We start from the raw sequence: 15,414 nt of genomic DNA, 5'->3' as shown, positions 1-15,414 counted from the left end.
CTGCTTTAAGCAAACCATTTCCTAAATTCCAAAAAGGAAAGAAAATGAATGGAAATACAGTAATCAGTTTCACTACTATTGTAATACAAATGAATTTCTGCAAAAAACATGAGCAGAAAGTAACACTGTGGCATATAGGCCATATGTGGAATTATAGGAGCTTAATAAAATACAAAAGAAAATTTATCATTTCTATAGTGCCAGACTTTTCACTCTTTCAAAATTAAGTAAATGAAGTTTCTTCCTAAATGAACTATGGGTGGATGCTGGAATGAATACTTCTTGAGCAGAATGACCAAGAATGATTAAGGGAAAGCTAAGAAACTTTTATCACTCCCATAATGGTCTGTAGTGATGCAGAAAAAAAAAAAAAAAAAAAAAAAAGTACTGACTCCTTGGTTTTATCTTTCAGGAACTAAAAGTTGTAAGAATCAAATATTTGCAACATGGTTATCTAGCAATAGCAATATCGCTTTCTTTCAATTACTAATCTGCATCTACCAATTCAAAAAATTATGTAATTTAATAATAACTTATTTGAGTGCCAAAAGTGCTGAAACTATTAATTCACTATGTTTTCCAGGTAGTGTGTATAAAACACACATATGTAAAAAAGCATTCCTGCAAATAAAGTGCTTTCACCTTCCCTTTCACTTTTATCTTTGGCAGAATGAGAGATATTTGGAGCACAGAGAGCAGCTATCTTCAGGTTCCAGGATAAAAGCTTGATCTCTGGGTTTGAAGACTAATTTTTCAATTACTCAGTAAGTTTCTCAATAGATACCACCTTGATTTCCATACATGTAAAACATACAGTTACTACTTCTTTAGGCATTTTGAGGGTTTGAAGAGATAATGCATGTAGAGGACTCAGAATGTAAAGAATGCCCAGTAAATGTCAATCATTCCTACTATTTTCTGATTGCCTTTGCCACACCCAACTCCTCCAAGCCAGAGTATCCCAGAAATAGCCTGATTTTCAGATAAAAATAATAAACCTGTTTGAATTCACATATCTACTATTTTTTATTTAAGACTAGGGGCCCAGTGCACAAAATTCGTGCACAGGCAGTGGGTCCCTCAGCCCGACCTGCACTCTCTCCAATCTGGGAGCCCTCAGGGGATGTCCTACTGATGGCTTAGGCCTGCTCCCCATGGTTCTCTGCTCTCTGTGGACCTGCCTGCTTGACACCACTGCAGGCCCTGGTGTCTGCTCTCTCTGGAGGCCTGCTTGCTCCTCACTGCCAGGTCCTAGGGCAAGCAGGGTCCTGGTGTCTGCTCTCTGTGGGGGCCCTGCTATCTGCTCACTCACTGCAGGGGACTGCTTGCTTCTTGCCATGGTGGTGAGGGCCAAGCACGGCCCTGATGTCTTCTCGCTCTCTGTGGGGGACTGCTTGCCCCTCGCTGCCACAGCCAGGGTCAAGCAGGCCCTGCTGTCTGCTTGCTGCAGGTGTCCCACCCCACCCCTGGCTGCTCATTGCCTGGCGCGTGTGCACTGCCCACAGGCCTGCCATCTTTCTCAGGTTAATTTGAATACTCACAATTGATTGGCTGTGGGTGTTGTGGAGGTACAGTCAATTTACATATTTTTCTATTATTAGTATAGATAGTGAGCCTTAATCCTCTGTTTCCTGATAACCCACCCAAACAAGGACTGTACATTTTTCTGTAGTATCAGAACAATATCTCACTTAAAAAAGGAATGGGCTAGGACACAAGGCCCATAGCTTTTCCCCTAGTTGTGCCTCCTTTATTCTTTATATTTATGTGTGTACAATGCTTTTTCACTTTTCATAGCACTTTTAGAAATGCAACATGCTCACCACCAGAACTAAGTGACACAAATAGGCACATTCTTACAGCTCCATTTCATAAATGAGAATGTATAGATGCTTTCTGAGTGTTGTATGGCCCATATTCACAGAGTAAAAGAAAAATTTAAAAAAATAATAAAATGCAGCAGCTTTTGTGGAACTTAGTATTTCTGAACCCAAATCTGTTGAAGTCCTTACCCAAGGTCAAGAAAGCCATTATCCAAACAACAGACTTAAAAATGTATTGTGGAAACAGATTCATTGAGGGAACTTATAAGGACTTTCCACCCAATATCCACATTCCCCTCTTTGGGGAAATTTCTGTATTCTTATTGTGGACAGTCTTAATAGTACTATCAATCAACATGCTTTGTCTTCTTATAGAAATGAGCCAGGACAGGTGGGTTCTTTGTGGTGGGCATATGACATAAACTAAGGAAATCAAATTCTCTATCTGAGATCTAAAACTTAAACTAAGTGAGCCATAGTTTGTTGCTGTTAATTGCAAAGAAAGATCCTCAAGCATTTCAAAGTGAACTGCCCCTGTTACACTTTAGGAGAACATATTTTGATGGCTTGCAAATATATTTGATCAATCTCTCTTCAATGCAAAATGTAAATATTTGGATTTATATTTATGTATGCTTAACACATGCCTTCTATGCAGAGAAACCTGTGAATACAGCTAATTTTCAAATTAAACTTATAGTCTATTTTTAAAATACTGCTGTATAAAAAGATTTAGTTATTTATTGATGCTGATATTGAACTATACATACACGTATACACAGGGAAAGCCCCCAAAAATGTATACACACTTTAACATCTGATATTTCAATATTGAAAGTTAAGTGTATTTTAATAAACACTGCCTTTATAATTATTAAAAGTGTGTGCATACATTTTTGGGATACTCTACATCTATAATATTATGATACAGATGCTATTTTGAAAGATCTGAGTTTTCTTTTATATTTTTTAATGGTTAGATTGTTTACAGAAGTGTTCATAACTTAAGTATTGAACAAATTATAAAAGTTTCAAAGAGGATGAGAAATTCACTCAAATAATTCTGAAATGTCCAATTTTCTTTATTACTGCAATTACTTTAAATTGGTTTCATGACTGTGCACAAATTAAGAACATCTTATAATATGATGTGATTAGATATCCGTAGGGCAGTTTGATCCTAAACTTGAGCCTTAGGAAACATACTCATTATTATAAGAATAAAACAGTCTATATTAAACTCAATTGAACTCAACTAAAAAGGGAATATTAAATTCACTTCCACCTCCTAAAGAATGCTTTCTATCACTGATTTAAGTGACTTTATATTCAAATGTAGATGAAGTAGTTACTACAATGCATAGATATATGTAAATGTCACTCAGGAGATTAATGTATTCAAAAAGAAATAAGCACTATTGTGAATTGTGTTCAGCTTACAATTACTCAAAAAATAACTTCTAAAACTCAGTGGCAATCAAGATATATGGAATATTTTTATGAAGGATTCACAGAAGATCTTATGTATTCTATGGGTTACAGCATATAGATAGCTTTTATATGTATATTGCTTGAGACTACATATCTTGAATAAAATAAGCTTAACATAAATTACTTTTTAATTATTCAGGGCTATTGTGAGACTCATTATAAATGACAGTATAAATGACATATAAAGATGTTCGAAAAAGTCTTCTATTTTATTAAGCCAGTTTCAATTCATAACATGTTTAAATTTTCTGGATTCTATAATGTATTTAATTCTACCAAGAAGTGAGAAGAGCAAAAGGCCCATTGTAGAGGAAAAAAAAAGAGCATTAACATTTTCAAATTGAAAGGGTTCTATCTTCTGAGGAAAAGTCATTTAGTAAATGTTACCCTAATGATGTAAAGAATTAACTCTTTATGGTCTTGATGCCTGGTAGTTGTGTAACATATAATATACTATATTCTTTTACTAAAAAGCCTGTGGTTTTAAGAAAAAAAACTTTGTAAAATATGGGATATCATGAATATGAAAAATTAAGCAAGTAAGGTCATGGAATTAATTAGGAATGTGCAAATAAAGTCGTCAGTCATACAACGTACATGTTATGGTTGGAAGTTAGAGTGTGCCTACTACAACTTCTGAATTTTAGAGGTGAGGATCCTTTGGCCTGGAGGATATCACTGATATTCCTTATGACAGGTATATTTTCCTGTCCAGTAAAATGTGTTTTCCCCTATACAATACCTACATTATAGTTGTTAGTTTGGCTAAGACATCTCAAATGTATATTAAAACTTACAGTATAGAAAAATTATCAATATGAGAGACTATAATTGGGGGGTAAGTTAAATGTGAAGGCAATGTCCCATATTACCATTCTTATTTAGTATGGTATTAGCACCTTACTTTAAATAATATCACTTAATAGACAATAAATCTATTACATAACATTTTGTAAAGATTGTCCAAAAATATCACTGACATCCTAATATGAAAAATCTACAAAATTATTTGCATTTCAGTTGAACTCATTTTTTAGTGTCCACACCATGTAGTTGACTTTCCCATATGACCATTTTACTGTAAAGTTCTCTTGAGGCTTAAGTAGGGTTCAAGGCAGATCAAATACATCCACTCTTTAATGAACAGTATTCAGTAAAATGGCACTATTTTTCAGTAAATATATCCTCGTACATTAGTACATAAGGGGTGACAGTGATTTTTATCCCTATAGGCAAGCATGATTTCATTAGGATAAACTGCTATTGTCACGAAAGATAAATGCCTGATCATGACTTGTGATTCAGTTTTCCTCATGGTTGTTAGGAACACAGGTCATATGCTGGTGACAAACAAATATTTCTCCTTACTGCGATGAGACCAACCTGAGAGACTGCCACTTCGCTCTGAGCTGTTGTGAGAGCTGGTGGTGCTGAAATCCTGTGACTGGTTGTGTGGCATTCTATTAGACAATCCCTCAGCCAATCGGTAATCAGGGATGTAAAGTAAGGCTAAGGGTTAAAGGGCAGAGGTCACAGTGGCATATGTGATTAGTTCACAGCACAAGCCCATGCAGAACATGCAGTTAGCAATTCAGAAGCAGATGTTGGAGGACAGTGGAAGAATGTTTGGCCTATCCTGCCTAATGGAAGTTGAGATGGATTACTGATCACTACTGATAAATAGCTAAGAGGATGAAAACGATCAGTGTCGGTGTTTGGTAGTAGCAAAGGTGGTGGTGGTGACGGTGGTGGTGGGTTGGTGGTAGTGGTGGTGGTAGGAATTGTGAAAGGTACTGAATACATGCTGATATATGCTTTTAGTTTAGTGAACCTGGTAATGAATCACTGAACTGAGCAGCGAATACTAATTTCTATCTCATGCACAAATGATATAAAAAGAAATCCTCAAGAAATAAGAACCTAACTCACCATTGTTACCTTTGTTCTGATCAGGCAGAGAATAACCAAATCCCATCAGATCTGTTTTTTGCTGAATTGAGCTTTTCCATTGTGGATCAGGCAGATCGACAGCCAATTCATGAATGCTGTTGGAATGCAGGATCTGTGTCGTGGCATATGGGGTAGCCTGTGTTATTTGGCTAGAGCTGTTGTAAGTAGTTTTGGTAGTGAAGTCAATGCTGCTATAAATGGCTCCATCTGAGAGCATCGTTGCTGTTTTATCCCCTTGGCCTGGAACCGGTGGCAGCACATCTGTGGTGAACATAGGAAAATGAAACAATTTAATGATGCACAGAAAGCCAAGAACTATCAGGACTGAAGATGAAAAATATATGTGTCACCCTGCATGTTTGCATTTCAGCTGAAATGGGTTTCATGAGCCAATGAAGGATAGATGATGTACAACCTTCGCCAAGCTGTCAGCCCGATGACAGGAAGGCCTACCGCTCGTCCTTCATGTCTCGCTGCTTACAAGACGTCTTTCCCCATTTTCTTCAATTATGAATGAGAATTTTAGGATATTCCACTACTAAAAAATGCTTTCAGTTGTTCACTCTGTTTTAGAACCAATAAAAGTATTACCGCTTTTCAGAAGCAATGATAAGTTTGAATATACAAACAATGGATGAAAATATATTTTTCCAAAGGACATAAAGTACAACTGCTGAATATATGCAAAAAATTCCAAAATTATACTATGGAACTATGAGGTACATTTTTCTGAAGTTTCAATTTGCTGTTTATCTGATTTGACTTCACAGCTTCAGGAATGGAGTGTAAGTTATGGTAGCAATTTCTTTTTCTTAGATAACAAAAGAAAATTTTCATGAATATGTCATTTTCACAATACAGTAGGATTTAACTCCATAAAAAGTAATCTGAGTGATCAGAGTTTAATTTATGCTACCAACTCTTACAAGTGGAGAATTAGAGTTTCAAGTTGTAGTACAACAAGAGTAAAATTAAACTTTAGGAACTACACTGAATATCAAAAAGTCCACTTATTATTTATTATTTTGGTGTGCTGAATTAGCTTTATGTGATGCTTTATAATTCAGAACTACTAAAAATAAATAAATCACTGAATAACACCATTTTTAATCATGGAGAGTTAAAAGTGAATCTATTTACAATATGTTTCTTAATAATCTATATTTCAAAAGCCATACTTTATAGAATTTGAAGTCATCAAACAACTTTATTTCATCATAGAAAATTTTCAACTAGTTATAGTAGTGTAATGTTAAATAATAAACCAAATCATGTTAGTACCAAAAACCAATTTATCATCACAAAGAGGAAGTTTAAGTAGGAACTTAGTCAAAATATCCTCAAAGTTTTCAATGGTAACTAACTACTTGAAATATAAAAATATTTATATTCTTTTCATATTTTAAAAATGCTAAAAAGTTTGTCTTCTTTACAACAGTAACAAGACATTTATAATGTACTAGAGGCCCGGTGCACGAAATTTGTGCGTCGGGGGGTGGCGGGGTCCCCTTAGCCCAGCCTGGACCCTCTCCAACCTGGGACCCCTTGGGGGATGTCCGACTGCCAGTTTATTGGGCTGAAACCAGCAGTTGGACATCCCTGTCACAATCCAGGACCGCTGGCTCCTGACTGCTCACCTGCTTGCCAGCTTGATCACCCCTAACCACCTCTTCCTCCCAGCCTGATTGCCCCTAACTGCCCCCCTCTGCAGGCCTGGTTGCCCCTAATTCAGTGGTCGGCAAACTCATTAGTCAACAGAGTGGCAAACCGCGGCTCGTGAGCTGCATGTGGCTCACGAGCCGCAGTTTGCCGACCACTGCCCTAACTGCACCCCATGCTGGCCTGGTTGCCCCTCATTGCCCCCCATGCCCATCTGGTTGCCCCAACTGCCCCCCCCTGCTGACCTGGTAACCCCCAACTGCCCCCCTCCACCAGCCTGGTCACCCCCAACTGTCCCCCCGCTGGCCTGGTCGCCCCTCACTGCCCCCCTCTGCCAGCCTGTTCACCCCTCATTGTCCCCCTCTGCCAGCTTGGTCACTTCTCACTGCCCCCCTTGCTGAGCTGGTCACCCCACGCAGCCTGCTGGTCAGTCGTTTGGTCAGCCCTCGCTAACCCCCCTGCTGGCCTGGTCGCCCCATGCAGTCTGCTGGTCAGTCATTTGGCTGTCCCTTGCTAACCCCCTTGCCAGTCTGTTACCCCATGCAGTCTACTGTTTTGTTGTTACTATGAGGGCATTGTGACCAATTTGCATATTACCCTTTTATTAGTATAGATTAGAGACCTGGTGGATGGATTCATGCACTGATGGGGTTGTTGCCTGTGGAGATCAGCCCACTGTGGGGGCAGCTGTTCATCCCAGTCAGCCGAGCAGTGCTCCCACTGTGGGAGTGCACTGACCACCAGGGGCAGTTCCTGCATTGAGTGTCTGCCCCCTGGTGGTCAGTGCACATCATAGCAACTGGTCCATCGGTCATTCTGCCATTTGGTCACTGGGCTCTTATATATAGAGATTCTGTACACTGTATAATTTAGGTCTTTCTGAAAATTTTGAAGTCTGAAATTCCAACTTGTTTTACATTTAAGTGGATATATACTTTATTGAAGTAAATATTTTAAATAAATATCAGTTAGATTGTTAAACATATTCAAATTTAAACATTTTATCAAGGTGTATAAGCAAGTAAAATCATTTTGTAATTTCAGATTTTCACAACTACTTTCTTGCCATTCTTGCTTTTAGTTATTAACTGATTTGAAAATTTGATGATGAAGCAGCATATTTCATTCTCAAGTGTCACTACCATTTTTATTATCAAAGCTTTTAATATTTAATAATATATAAAAATTGTGGAAATAAATCCTTCACTCTGGGGAAGTTTTCAGTTTCTGCCACTTCCACAATGTCTTTCACTGATAAATATTAACTAGCATGGGACCCGACTTCCCAATACCTTGAACTTGAGCTTCTCCAAAGCTTTGAGATTTAAATTGTGAGTCACTCCAACAACAAGCTTTGGAAGTGGTTGGTTGTGCAATGTTATTCTACAACAGCTAAGGCTGTGGCTCTAAAACAAAATCTCTCTCTCTGCTGGATGAAATTAGCCTTCAAGTCCAAGTGCTCTCTATTAATTTTTGGGGGGGCTGCATATTACCTTCAAATGTTATTTGATCTTTCTTACATTTTCAAAAAATAACTTGAATTCTATCCTACCATTGAAAAATTGGATGCATATGCATAATATGTGGGCGTGGGGGAAATCCTCTAATATCAGATGCTGTGGAACCTGGCCAGCCTTCCCCACAAAAGCTTGCACCAGAATAGGTGCTGCCATCTTTAGGCAGAATTCCTATCTTCCATTTTGCACAGTTCAAATCTACCATCCTTAGCACTTCAGATTGGCTGACTGGCACTTGTTAACATTTGAGTTTGAAATCTATGAATGACAGAAAACCTTTCATCCAGTTGGAATCACTCATGAATCATTCGGTAGTTTTCTAATATCTTGTTTAAAAAGGAATTTATTTATTTTTGTCCTGGCATAATTAATTGTATAAATGCCTATATCCATTACTGTATCATAGTTACTTGAGGACAGAAACATAAAAAATTTATGTCTGTATTCCCATATTTTCCTCACATAGTATTTTACAGAGTGTAAGCACTCACTTAATGGTTAAATATATTTTTAATATTTTGTATTGCCAAAATGCAGACTTATGCAACAATGAGAAACTTTATCATTCAAAATGTATTGGTATTCCATTTTTAAAGGGGAATGTCAGTGTACATGATAATTTTTCTCAGTGAATATGGCTGCACTACAACCCTAACTGTGAGCTCTGTCTTTAGAACCTTGGCTTTTGAATCTGGCAGACTTGCATTCGAAAACCAGATCCCAAATGAATCATTTTGAAAACCTTAGTATTTTTTTTTTTTTACCTTTAAGAATGTAATATGTTTATCTATCTCAAATATCTATTGTGCGAAGAAAATGAAAAAAAGTACAAAAATTTCCAACACTATTTCTGGTACATAGTAAATGTCTAAAATGCCTACCACTGAAAATAGATTCTGTAGACCCTGAAAAAACATTGGCTTGGCCTGGATGTTCATCTGTAATATATTTCATGTCATGGAAATGAGGTAGAAATATAAGCAAAACTTTGAAAACCCACAAATGAAACCTTTGGCCAAATTAGATGGAGAAAATTTAGATGTTAGTGTAGCCTGCTAGAAATTGAAAAATAATTATTTTCCTCCATCATTAGGTATTTATTCCTTTATATAAAAATTGAATGGTGTGATATTCCAATACAAACACAAAATGTAGAAGAGGCAGCTATCCCTTGACTGATTAAAAATCCTATCAAAATACCAATGGTATATTTCACAGATCTAGACAAATACTCCAAAATTTTATATGGAATAAAAAAAAAGACCTCAAATAGCCACAGCAATCTTGAGAAGAAGAACCCGTTGGAGGCATCAAGCTATACTACAAAACCACTATGATCAAAACAGCTTGGTACTGGCACAAGAACAAGCATATTGATCAATAGAACAGAACAGAGAACCCAGAAATCAACCCAAGCCATTATGCTCAATTAATAATTGACAAAGGAGGCAAGAGCATACAATGGAGTCAAGACAGCTTCTTCAATAAGTGGTGTTGGGAAAATTGGACAGGTACATTCAAAAAATAAAATGAAACTAGACCAATTTACACTCTACACAAGAATAAACTCAAAATGGATAAAAGACTTAAATGTAAGTCATGAAACCATAAAACTCCCAGAAGAAAACATAGGCAGCAAAATATCAGACATCTCAGTTAGCAGAATTTTCACTGATACATCGCCTAGGGCAAGGAACAAAAGTAAAAATAAAAATAAAAATGAGACTACATCAAAATAAAAAGCTTTAGCACAGCAAATTAAAGTGACAATGAGTTGCCACCTCACACCTGCCAGAATGGCTAGCATCAATAAATCAACAAACAGCCAAAACCGGTTTGGCTCAGTGGATAGAGCGTCAGCCTGCGGACTCAAGGGTCCCAGGTTCGATTCCGGTCAAGGGCATGTACCTTGGTTGCGGGCACATCCCCAGTAGGGGGCGTGCAGGAGGCAGGTGATCGATGTTTCTCTCTCATCGATGTTTCTAACTCTCTATCCCTCTTCCTTCCTCTCTGTAAAAAAATCAATAAAATATTAAAAAAAAATCAACAAACAAGTGCTGGCTAGGATTTGAAGAAGAAGGTATGCTAGTACACTGCTGGTAGGAATGCAGACTGATATAACCACTATGGAAAACAGTGTGGAGTTCCCTCAAAAAATTAAAAATGCAACTGCCATTTGACTCAGTGATCCCATTTCTAGGAATATATCCTAAGAAGCCAGAAACACCAATTAGAAAGAATATATGTACCTCTATGTTCATAGTAGCATTATTTACAATAGCTAAGATCATGAAGTATCCCAAGTGCCCATCAATAGATGGATGGATTAAAAAATGTGGTACATTTACAAAATGGAATACTATGTAGCTGTAAAACATGATCACTTACCCTTTTGAAATAGCATGAAGGGACCTGGAGAGTACTATGCTAAGAGAACTAAGCCAGTCAGAGAAAGACAAGTATCACATGATCTCATTTATATGTGAAATCTAATTATCAAAATAAACTGATGAACAAAATAGATCCATAGACATAGAAGCATGCAACATATGGATGTGTTTCAGAGGGAAGGGGTGAGGTAGGAAGCAATTAACCAATGAACTTATATATGCATAACCCATGGACAGACAATAGTGTGGGGAAGGCTTGGAGAGGGGGTATAAGCGCGTGGAGGAGGTCGAGAGGGGGAAAATTTGGACATGTTTAATACGTTCAACAATAACGGTAAATTTTAAAAAAGAGCTTTGGGAACAGAATTTCTTTTGACACAGGTAGTCTGGGTAGGTCAAGGGGGCATGTTCTGCCTACCTGGTGAGGAGATATTCAAGTACAGAACTTACCCATGGTGGAGTGATAACCTATAGTGCAGGCTCAGAGTTTGGTCAAGTAGAGAAGGCAGCCACTTTCAGAGGCTCTGGCCATATAAGAATCCTAAACAGGGTCTACTAAATTATAGAAAGTAAACTAGAAGTGGAATGATCTTAAAACTTACTATCTATTCTCTTATTTACTCCAATGATGCATATTGACCACTGATTGTATGGTAAGGTTTGTGCTAAACCCGTGTGTGTGTGTGTGTGTGTGTGTGTGTGTGTGTGTGTGTGTGTGTATCATCCATTTAATTCTCATTACACACCTAAGAGCTAAGAATGATTATTTTCTGTATTTTATTTGGAGAATGGGAGGGAGTAAACCTTATTATAGTTGGTATTAACAGAATGCATACTTATACAATACTTAATAGTATTATTTGAAATACTATTTTAATGATATTCAAACTGGCATTGGTATTCCATTCTTTTTTAAAAAAATAATTTTATTTATTTTATTGATTTCAGAGAGAGGAAGGGAGAGAGAGAGAGATAGAAACATCAAGGATGAGAGAGAATCATTAATCAGCTGCTTCCTGCACACCCACTACTGGAGATTGAGCCAGCAACCCAGGCATGTGCCCTGACTGAGAATGGAGCCATTACCTCCTGGTTCATGGGTCAACACTCAACCACTAAGCCACATCGGCTGGATGGTATTCCATTTTTAAAGAGAAACAGCCAGTATCCATGATTATTCTTTTAAGTCAATATCTTTATATACTTATACATGTGAAATCCACCACTGAGGCTAGTAGACTCAGAATAATTGAATCTAGTCCTGGGTTTCCTGCAGTAATTCTACCTAGAAATATAGAAATCTTCCAGTGGATTTATCCAAACTTTCTTGAATTACAGTACTACTTTCCTAATTAATCACCTAATTTTTTTCACTGTAACTCCATTCTCCACCGAGCAACGGGCTGGATAACTTAAAGCAGTATTTGGAGCCTAGCATTCTCCTCTTAGAAATCTATGAGTCGCTTTTGGTCATGCTTTGAAGAAAGTTTATAAGGCAATCTGTGATTTTTTACCACTTCTGTTGTCTTGCATTTTATGCTCAAGTCACTAGATAATTAATTTCTCAAATAGGTCAATATCTACCTTATATCTGTGCCTTAAATTATGCTAGCTTATTCTCCACACACCTTTTGTCACGTTTTTTACTAATTCCTAACTCTCCTTCAGATATCAATATAAGTAACACTCCATTCATAGGACTATCTTTCTTCCAACGGGCAGCTTTCATGTGGGATATTGGCAGCACAGCTCAAGTCCATTTGCTGTCTGCACAAATTTCTGCCAAGAGCAAACTCATATATATGTGCCAAATTAAACACTGGGACCAGAGACTTCTCTAGTCAAGTCTTTCTCTAAACCCACCGATCTCTTATTGACTGGATGGAAAGATAGAGGGGGGGAAGTGGTGAGTATTTATAGTAGGTCCAATCCTGTCTTCCTATAAAGACCTATGGAAAGAACCCTGGCACCAAATTTTGGACACTTCAGCATGTCAGCTACTTAGCATCTTTTTGTCTTTTATTTGGAGTACCAGATATCAATTACAGAACTACAGGAAAGTTCTCACTCAACATGTTAACTTCAAGTGTATACTCAGTATATAATATATGAGCATAAAGACAATTTTTCATAATATTAATATTATATTTTTAATGTCTGCCATAATGCCAGGTACAAAGGGCATGATCATTAAATATATGATGAATGAATGAAAGAAGTGAAATAACTAGACCAAAATTATAAGCCCTGTTTAGCAGCATAGTGAAAAGTCTTAAAAACAAAATGTATTATGGATATTTATCTTCTTGGTTAGTAATGACTGCCTTAAAACTTAGTTTTACTCAAGGTAATATAGCAAAATAGTTTTATAATAAAATATTCTGAAAATGTACTATGCTACTAGTACATGTGTTTCACTAATTTTAAATATGAAAAATACTCTTTGGTATATCTTTTAAAAAATCTAGAAATGCCAAGAAAACAAATAACAAAATTTTGAAGAAGATAACTTACCTCCACGTCCAAAATTCCCAATCTCATTTGGGCCACTATTGCTATTGTTAACTGGCAAGCTTGTGGCTGGCCACGAGTCAGCAAGCCACGGATAATTGGGGTCCCCAGCATTTAGAAGACCTGGACGGCTAAAAGAGAAATTAAAAAGAAATCAGTTGGTGGAGCTCAGTGGGAGATGTGGACACCTGTCTCATGCCCTGAAATTAATTTAAGAATTTAAGATTTTAATTTACTTCAAATTAAAATGTGTAGGCTTTCTAAAATTAAGGAACTTTAGCAGTTCATTAGGTTATATATAGAAGTCAGAGGCAGCAGAGGGTCTTGCCTGGGATTCTGCTGACATCAAATAAATTTTGTCATCTGCCCTGAAAGTGGTAGGAATCAGTAACATAGCAGGATACCCAAACGAGGGTTGATGATGAATTGGCACCTCAAGGGAACAATTGCTCAGAGTGACTGCTCAGTATCAGCCATTTCCAGGACTTGGGGCTATTGCTTCCTTGATTCCTGCAAGCCCCATATTTATCTGTCCCTTGAATGCTGTAACCCCTGTTATGAGCCTCATGCTTGATTTAGGGCAAAGAGCTTGAGGAAAATTAATGAATAGTATTTATACTGTTCCATCAATAGCACATTTCCAGGTTCTCTAAATTGCAAAATTTAAGGGTTATATTACAGTTTTCTTCTAAAGTAATAAAAGATCCACTGTGATCTCATCCAGCATGTGCATAAAGTCCATGAAGAAAACTTTCTTCGCATCATAGCTAATAAAGAATTCACATTTTTAATATTAAAGATGGAGATTCTAATTCCTGTATAGATTATTAAATTATTTACAAAAAATAACAACATTTATAATCATTGTAATTCTTTTTGTTTATAGACTTTCTGGTACAATCCCTAAGAGAAGCACGAGTTTCTATGGAAACTGCAATAAGAAGATCCAACTGCTTTCTTGCTACATACAGTAATTCTCATTAGACCTAATCTCTTTTTGCAAAAATATTGATTAAATGGGAGATTGGAAGTTATTACCAGAGCCTAATTACAATCTCCATATTGGCAAAGGGAAAACAGATGAGGATATATGAGTTTGTTATCAGCTTTTATCAATTTCAATTGAGTATCTAAAGTTGTGGAATCCAGTCCTATCAATCTACAGCCTATTCATCATACATGAATCATTTACTTTGTGATCGATTATGTGTAATTGTTCACTCACTGCAATTTAGTGAGAGCCAATAAGGAGTCTTAAACAACAGCAACTTCATTTGCTAATGTCTAATTAATGCAATAAAAATCCTGCTAACAAATGAACACATTCCTTGTGATATTTACTACTAATTTCTTCAGGGACATCTGGGAGATATGAAACATCTGGACTTGATTTCTCTAAAGTGCACAACAGATAGATCATTAAACCTGTGGTAAGCCATTTAATCCCTCCTAGAATTCTCAAGACGTGTAAGTGATCATTTATTACAATAATGCCTCTTACTATAGAGTTTCCCTGGTCCTGATTACAAATGGTAATAACAATAAAAAAAAGGAATCTCCTTAGCATACCTTCCATTGCTCATTAGTCCTCCATCTCCTCTTTGAAATGTAACTGTAAAAAAAAAAAAAGAGAAACACACACACACACACGTAGTCAATATTAATTACAACTAATAAAAAGTACATATTGGCCTTTAGTTTAGAGTTGAGGCCTCTGGGAATTTTAATAAAACATAATTAACGTAATTGTACAGAGAGTAGAAAGGAATGATTTGGCTCAGGGCAAAGCAATCACTTGCTCCAACTTTAATAAGACATTTAAAAATTCTTTAAGCCAAATGTATGGTTAAGTCAAAGGGACAAGTTGTATTTGGATGTCAAATGTTACAATTGGTGTACCTGTATATATTCAGGGGCATTAAAACTGACAAGTTATACTGGAGGATTATGAAATCATGACCTTTTTTAAAAATATATTTTATTGATTTTTTTACAGAGAGGAAGGGAGAGGGATAGAGAGTTAGAAACATCGATGAGAGAGAAACATTCATCAGCTGCCTCCTGCACACCCCC

At 36.8% G+C, this 15,414-nt stretch overlaps 1 protein-coding gene across 15 annotated transcripts in view; it reads right to left on the bottom strand.

Moving 5' to 3' along the window:
- ROBO2 (roundabout guidance receptor 2) overlaps nucleotides 1-15,414 on the bottom strand; it is a gene marked incomplete at its 3' end in the record, with an annotated part of 1,552,622 nt that overhangs the window by 51,212 nt on the left and 1,485,996 nt on the right. For 8 of the 15 annotated variants that reach the window (XM_080654546.1, XM_080654547.1, XM_080654545.1 and 5 more), the window contains 4 exons: nucleotides 14,911-14,953; nucleotides 13,345-13,472; nucleotides 5,244-5,525; nucleotides 4,698-4,823 (listed from right to left, as the gene is read on the bottom strand). In XM_080654546.1, coding sequence (XP_080510672.1) covers nucleotides 4,698-4,823; nucleotides 5,244-5,525; nucleotides 13,345-13,472; nucleotides 14,911-14,953 — 579 coding nt within the window. The remainder of the gene's footprint in view (nucleotides 1-4,697; nucleotides 4,824-5,243; nucleotides 5,526-13,344; nucleotides 13,473-14,910; nucleotides 14,954-15,414) is intronic. The other 7 variants (XM_080654549.1, XM_080654550.1, XM_080654556.1 and 4 more) reach the window with 1 other exon arrangement.

The sequence above is a fragment of the Plecotus auritus genome, assembly GCF_963455305.1.
Source record: "Plecotus auritus genome assembly, chromosome: 2".
In the NCBI taxonomy this organism is placed as follows: domain Eukaryota; kingdom Metazoa; phylum Chordata; class Mammalia; order Chiroptera; family Vespertilionidae; genus Plecotus; species Plecotus auritus.
This window is presented reverse-complemented; position numbering and strand designations above follow the sequence as displayed.